Source organism: Pseudorasbora parva, chromosome 20 (genome assembly GCF_024679245.1).
Source record: "Pseudorasbora parva isolate DD20220531a chromosome 20, ASM2467924v1, whole genome shotgun sequence".
NCBI classification, from domain to species: domain Eukaryota; kingdom Metazoa; phylum Chordata; class Actinopteri; order Cypriniformes; family Gobionidae; genus Pseudorasbora; species Pseudorasbora parva.
This window is the reverse complement of record NC_090191.1, coordinates 31436438-31444328: the sequence shown is the minus strand read 5'-3', so window position 1 is coordinate 31444328 and position 7891 is coordinate 31436438. Positions and strand designations below refer to the sequence as shown.

The 7891-nt window shown below is 36.3% G+C and overlaps 1 protein-coding gene across 1 annotated transcript in view; it reads right to left on the bottom strand.

Moving 5' to 3' along the window:
• Nucleotides 1-424: 424 nt before the first annotated feature.
• The window catches only part of nell2b (neural EGFL like 2b), a 51117-nt gene continuing 43650 nt past the window's right edge, over nt 425-7891 (bottom strand). Inside the window, exons 18-20 of the mRNA XM_067427531.1 lie at nt 7664-7840; nt 3833-4060; nt 425-1142 (exon numbers count right to left, since the gene is read on the bottom strand). Of these exons, the coding sequence (XP_067283632.1) occupies nt 1101-1142; nt 3833-4060; nt 7664-7840 (447 nt within the window). The 3' untranslated portion in view covers nt 425-1100. The remainder of the gene's footprint in view (nt 1143-3832; nt 4061-7663; nt 7841-7891) is intronic.

Sequence of the window (7891 nt, the reverse complement as noted above, 5' to 3'; positions counted from 1 at the left end):
TATTTTGAACCCTCGTGTTCTTTTTGTTGCGGCCTGAGAGATCCCAAAGCCCCTTTAATATCTCAAAAATATACTTACAGTCAAGATTGATCTTATCTAGTCTTATCGTGCAAGATTCATCTGTGCATGTTATTCCAAAGAGAAAATATTTGTCTACGCAAGCTGTAATCTTTAATCAAAATGTGATCAAACTCAAAATCAAACTATAATAACCCTCTGAAGGAAGTAAAATGGATTGCAAACTGCAGTTCATATTGACTGTCACATTAAACATATTATTCTAGGTTATAAAAGAAAATTAAACTTGGTACATGAATAACTGCAATTCATTTCTACACGATCTACAAGAATTTCTGATACACACTGATTTGGATTTATATTGTGTTTTTGTTTAAATAAATAAAAAAGGACCACAATGCATCTAGAATTTTTTCCATGGAAACCTTTTATTTCACCATGACACAATAGTGCACCGAGCCATTGAAGAAACAAAACATCAATTTGACAGGAGGTGCAACATAAAACATCAAAGTAAAGACGGAATTCAAAGGACGTGAGAAACAAACACATTAAATAAACTATTCACAACATCAAGATCATATTTCCCCCTGGAGGGGAGAGGAACTACCATTTATACTGAAAGAATTAAACACTGGTAATACCTGTAGGTCATTTATACAAAGGGGTTTCACCATGTCTGCAGTCTGCTCAACTCATCAAGCACAAAACCCTGCGATCGACAATAAATTAACCTTTTTTTCAATGTGGTTTTGACATTGAAACCTGAAAACTGAATGGAATTCCCAAAGGTTGATCTCTTTATCCGAATATTGCGTCAAATAAACACGTTATCAAATGCATCAAGCTAATCTGAAACACCGCTCAAAGCTAAAACGATTCAGTTGTCTGACGGTTGCTTTATTTTTTGTATGAGTGACTGTTCTATCTGCATATTGTTTATGTTATAATACACATGAAGATTTGGTATAAAATGATCTTCTGAAAGGGATGGAACTGAGAGAGCAGGGGGCAAAGAAAAACAGGCAAAAGGAGAGAGAGAGTAAAGGAAAAGTACTCAGACATTTTGCCGTTCAATAGGACTAGAGGCACAAAGGGTCCACAGAGCAACAGACGTGACCATTCTGTGGAGAAAAAAGAAAGGAAGGGAGGGAGGGACGGAAGGAAAAGGAAAAGAGGCATTAGTCCAAAAAAAAAGAGAAAATCACTCATTCAACCACTTCCATATGCGCGTAAAGCATCGGCACAGCCTCTCACTTTCTCACAATTCATCTTTCAGCTCAAACGATGCTGATGACCTTGGCCAGTCACATAAGGTACCTTAATAAGTAGATGAATTCTGTCCTGTCCATGAGCACAGTTCTTTATTCCCGCATTCATCGCACAGTACCCGGGTCCATTTTCTGCGTGCTCAGCTGGATTGTCCATGTTTCTTAGCCATCTATCTATAAATGACTTATCCCATCACTTAGAGAGGAGAACCAATGCCTGAGATCACTTGAAAGTACATCTATTTTAATTCATTTATTTCTACTGATTTATTGATTATCAACTGAATTTATCTTTAGATCTTTTCATTATAATATATTTCATAATTAAAAATAGACTTATTATTATGTTTTATTTAGGCTATAATTTTTATTTTTAGCATCATTTGATTGAAAAGTTTAACGAAAAAACATTTAGTCTTTGTATTTGGTCTGGCTTTCTTTTTACTGCATAAACTCATAAAAACATAAGATTATCCAAACAGCATATTGAACTTCAATGGGAAAACTAAAATGCTGATTAGTGATCTAGAAAAATATATGTATATATAATAAAAAAACAACAGCACATAAATATGGGTAGTACTTTATTTTAATGTGTCATTGTTAGAGTGTAATTATTTGATTAACAACATGCATGCATAATTTACTGTTATTTCTATGGTAATTAAGGAAAATGTAAAATAAAGTTTCTGTACATCATAAAGTTTATTTAGTTTTAATTGTTTTAAATTCTAAAATGTTGTTTATCTCCAGGTTTTAATTAGATTCCAAATCTTAGATTTTTAATGTGGTCTCAGACTTTCGGATTTCACTGTTAGTGTTCTGTGAATATTTATATGCTGACTGAATTTGTATTAAAATGTTTAAAAGCAAATTAGCCAGATGTCCATGAAACCTTTACACCGGGTCAACACCGGACACGAGTGGCGTAATGCGTCGTGACAAAAGATAATATAACCCATTATAATCCGTGATGTTGTCTACACCGGGAGTGGCGCGGCACGGCGCATCATGACAAATCCTTGACAGGAAACTGACGCCTCGTTCTATTATGACGTACTGACATGAAGGACAAATGCTTTGCAAATGCTTGTTGTTTTGTCACATCTATTACAGACAGCTTCTAGCTGTACGCATAAATGGTCGCTTCCTGTGTAGACAAGGTGTTAGAGGGCCTGTGGAAGCTGTGTTCATTTTATGTGAAAGGATCCAGCACAAAGTGGGCATGAAATGATAGCCTTTTCTTTCGGATAAGTTGTTCTTATTTTTGTTCTTATCGAATAAGAAAAAAATGTAGGGCGGGACTTAATTTTGATTGGATGACTGTGGTTAGCTATTACTGTGATGTCATGTGAGTGACAGGTCAGGTTGTCCCGCCCGCATGACAGTAAACACATCATCAGATGTCATAGCAAGAGGGAGGGAGAGTTACTTCGATGAAAGATTATAAAGGTAAATACATTTTTTTGTGCATGGATAAATAATTTATAATACATACGGTAATATTCCATTAAAAAAAACAAGAATTGCCGATTTTAATTTAAAGGAACTGTATGTAAGAAATGCATTTCAATTAATCATAAAATGTCCATGATATGTCACTAGACATCAAGAAATCATGTTAATTTCAAATACCTATATCACTGATAATAGTAGTCCGGTCAGGATATTGTCGTTTAAAATTTTACCCTGAAGCTCCACCCTCCACCTATCGACCAATCACAAAGTCAGTAGTGTTTCGGCATCCGGGTTGCCAGATCTGCTCTAGTTAACACAGCTGAAGCTACAAACGTTCATGCTGGATCCTGCAGCCTATCTGCAACCTCGAGTCAGGGGGGACTACTGACTACAGTACTAGTTTTGGCCACAATCTTACATACACTTCCTTTAAAGGCGACTTTAAATGGGGAAAACCACAGTGGTTTACGCCTTAATACTTAAAGGGTTAGTTCACCCAAAAACCAAAAATGTGTTGAAGTCCAATGGCTCAGAAAGGCCTACATTGACACCAATGTCATTTCCTCTCTCAAGACCCATAAAAGGCACTAAAGACGTCGTTACAAAGTCCATCTCATTACAGTGGCTCTACAATAATTTTATTAAGTGACGAGAATAGTTTTTGTGGGCAAAAAACCCTAAATAACGACTTGTATAGTGATAGCCGATTTCAAAACAAAGCTTTGAACTGTTATGAATCAGTGTATCGATTCATGATTCGGATTGCGTGTCAAACCGCTGAAATCATGTGACTTTGGCGACCCGAATCATGAATCGATACACTGATTCTCGAAAAGCGTTGTTTTGAAATTGGCCCATCACTATATAAGTCTTTATTTGCTAAGTCGTCGGATTTCAACACAAATATCTTAATTTATGTTCTGAAGATGAACGGAGGTCTTACGGGTGTCGAACGACATGAGGGTAAGTGATTAATGACAATTTTCATTTTTGGGGGAACTAACCCTTTAAACACTCAATAAAGCGCATGACCTTGGTGAATTGTAATGTGTGTGTCTGTAGGTGGTTATGTAAGGGTCAAGTACCTTGCACTGGCAGAGGGAACACTCCGTGCCGTGTTTGGTCCAAGCAGAGCCACTGAAGCGAGTGATTCCGTATTCGTCCACGCAGGTCTTGGTGATGTCATTCCGAACAGTATCGGCCAGGCAGGGGTCCGTGACGCAGCGTGGACAGCACTCGCCCTCAGGAACCACTGTAAACTCACAGTCAGAGACCGGCGCGCATGATATCGGCCAGCAGTCCACTTCACCCCTCTGAGAAACACACAGACAGAGACATATTTCATTCCCACACTGAATAGAATCAATATTTTTGCAATTCCGTTCGGTGACACTAGTGGCACATAAATTACACACTTCCACTTTAACAAGCTGCAAATCACAAATACTATGTTGTACTCACTGATCCAGAGAGAAGCGTGTAATGAAGGAAGGATCGATACGACATTCCTAGGTCAATGCTGGTTTAATCTAGTCACATACACACATGGCTATCTCCGTTCCGTATTCTTAAAATCTCTGTGCAACATCTGTTAGACTGCAGGTGATGTGTCAGAATATATCAAGGCTTCGGTCCTTTTTGGATGTTTTCCACAGGTGCAAGGATAAAGTGATGGAATACTCGGAATGCCAAATATTAAAGTGTGTGAAAGTCACTCTGGTCAAACACTGCATGTTATGTTTAAGACCGACTTCTAGTCTATCAAGAGAGCATATGAGGAGATGATATTTTATCCTGCCTTTCAGTTTTTTCAGTCACTCACTTTTTTGGATAGAGGCATCACCTGTTTTGTTTTTTGTTTTTTACACTGGAATTGGACTAATCTATTTCTTATGTTCATGTCACGTCAGTTTGGGTTTTGTTGGTGTTCATGTCTTTTATTTTGAAATTTTCATACACTGAATAGAAACATTCAATTGATCGTTTTTGAGCATAAATGTGTCATTTTGAGTAGAACATGAACTCCAAATGTCACAAAATGGCAAGTTAGTAAGCTTAACAACAAAAGCATTAATAAAGCAGTGTAGATACAGCTGGAAAACAGTATCAGAAAAGTTGAGTATAGTTTTACTTAATTTTATAACGCTGATGTTTATGCATTGAATTCTACAAGCTTGAATTGAGAATTGACTTGCCTGAACTACACTTTTTCTTATAGAAATCACATTCGTTTTTTTCTGTAGTATTTACTTCACCACAAACTATTTCATTGTAGTCATGTTCTCTTTTATCATCTTGTGTTCGAGATCCACCTATGGAAGGGCATCCATATACCTGACCTCTGCAGCACCAAGTCAATTGCACCAAGTCCATGTTTCCTGCTTCCTGTTTGTCATGTAATTCCCTTGTCCTCAAGTGATTATCTTGTGCTTCCCTTAGACTCATGGGTTATTTTCTCATTGGTTGGTTTTGGTCACATGCTTATCAGTTCTGTTTTGTCATTGGTTCACAGTCTCAATATGACAACACGCTACATTGTATTCAGAGCTGTTCATGTCATCGAACAGGGAATTATGTCTTTCTATGGCACCACTATCAATGCCGAAAGGAATCTGCAGTGGCCAGGCAGTACAGCAGTCACGTGGTACAGAAAACTCCTATCTTACATGCTGTAATTACGAGCTTTACAATGGCGTGAACACTTTTTACAAGTTGAAATCTCATAGTTACGGTAATTTCAACATAGCGTGAACGCAACATTAGTCTCTGTTTATAGCCCTCATGTTTCCATTCCATTGTTGTTTTGGATTTATGTAACCCTGTAAACCCAGTGAGTGGATTAGTAAGAAAACATGACTATGATAATTTCAAAATAAAAGACATAAACACCAACAAAATCCAGTATCGGGCAAGTAAATAATAATGGTCAGTAAAAATGACACTCTTTTGTTTTTGAATTATGAAAGTAATTTATATAATTTTTTAATATTTATTTTAAGGTTTATCTGTACATTAATCTGTGAACTGATTTGATGTATTCCACTGCAAGACAGCCTATTTTGCAGATTACATCATGAATCAGACCGAGCAGCGAACACAGACCTTGATTACAAGGGGAATGCAGATATTTCTCTGAAAGTCTCTCTCTCTCCCCTCCTGGAGTTTTCCGTTCCGGAAACATTCTTTGTTCTTTCACTCCTCACACTTTTGTATCCGTAAAATACAAAGCATTCTTCCTGCCTCATACTTTCTTTTTCTGTGTCTCTTCCTCTCTTTCAAGTTCTATGTACCTTGTACTTCACGGGGAACAAGAAAAAAGCTGATGAGAACCAGGATTCGGAGTGTAAAGGGAGTTGAAAATGACTAAAAAGAAAGCGCTGACTGAAAGAGAATGCGATAACAGTCCAAAAGTGTAAGAACAACATAAAAGAGACAAACAAAAACCAGCTGTTCTGAAACCTAATGAATGTCAATATGACCACACAAAACTGGCTCTGTTTGATCATGTTCCTTTCTCAAAGCTGGTTTAATGGACACAGATTACACTTGTGCGGGATTAAAAAGAGTTTTCAATTGAAAGTCAGTTTTTGAGCAATTAATCCGGAGCCTGGCTTTAGCAATTCATTACAGAGCTACAAGTTTAGCAGCCCTAAACCCTGAGGAAAAAGCTTCATTCTCTGTGTACCCAAAAACTTCTCAGACAAAGTTTAGGAGCCCTGTTTGAGCCCATTGTTAGTTCAGCAAATACTGTTAAAAGGATTTTCACTGTAGAGAAAGATGGAGCTAATTCAATTCTTCACCAAGTGCAAAAAAGTGCATAAAGAAAGAAAAAATGCTATTAGATGAAAGTTCAGTGCTGAACCCCAGCACGCAGAAGGGACAAACACCAGAGGGGCTGAAAACAGCATTGTTCAATGTTTGGAGAAACACTGAGATATTGCAGAAAGTTCTACTGTGACCAGCAGTTTCTTTGTATAATGGTTCTGAATCTAATACACAGAGAAAAGAACGACAGAGCCGTTTATTCTGTGCATATGTGAATGCATACTGTTTGCCAAAGATGACATATTTCACACTTTTGCATCATATTCTTTCCCTCGAGTCCAATTCTAACATTAGTCAAGGTTTCATTTTTCTTAGTCAAGGCTAAAAAAAAATCATTTTTGATAATTTTCTCATACACTCATATGCAAAGTTAAATGAAAGGAAGTCCATCCTTCTGAATACTGAACAACTGTTATATATAAATGTGGCTGGTCATACTGCTTTTATTGATGGTAAAACTCTTCCAAACTGCAAAAATAATTTCTAAATAGTTTCGAAAAATATTCAAAATGTTATACTACTACTGCAACTAATTATTATTATTAAATAAGCAATGTGTAATTAAAAATATCCAAAAGTCTCAGAACATTTAAAAAATAATAAAAAATAGTTAGGCATGTTTACATATATTATTTTATAATATAAAATGTATAATATATTATTTTCAATATTTAATAAATATTTATATTTTTAAATAATACACATTTATAACAGATTGTATTATAATAGATATATGACATTTACCATGTTAACAAATTTCACAGCTGCTACTAAAATACACAAGATGCTATCTGGAGCCTTCTCGGATCATGTTGTAAGAACCATCAGGTTTTATTGTATATCAGTTTCCATAATTTAAATTGTAATAATAATAATAAAAAATGTTTTAAATGAGAAAAGAATGCAAAATACAAGCATTATCCCTAGTGGCTTCAGACATTTGGACCCCAATGTATATAAATGTTTTGAAAGAACCTTTTCTAATAGCAATAGTTCTAACATTGACCATACGATATAAACTAGTTTATAAATATATACTGGTACTCATAATGTATTACCACATGGAGTTGGTTTAAGTTAATGTCACTCACCATACATTGGCACTGCTGGCAGTTTTCCACCCAGGTTTCTCCATTACTGTATGCAAGCAGACCGTTCTGATGCAAACACTGAGAACTAAGACGAGGATCGCATTCAGGACAGCACAACACATCCACCGTGGGATTCTCACAATCACACACCATCCGTCTGCACATCACCAACCCCGACTAAAACAAAAGAGAAAGACGGAGATTGAGTAAAAGCTTGTTTCTCGGTTT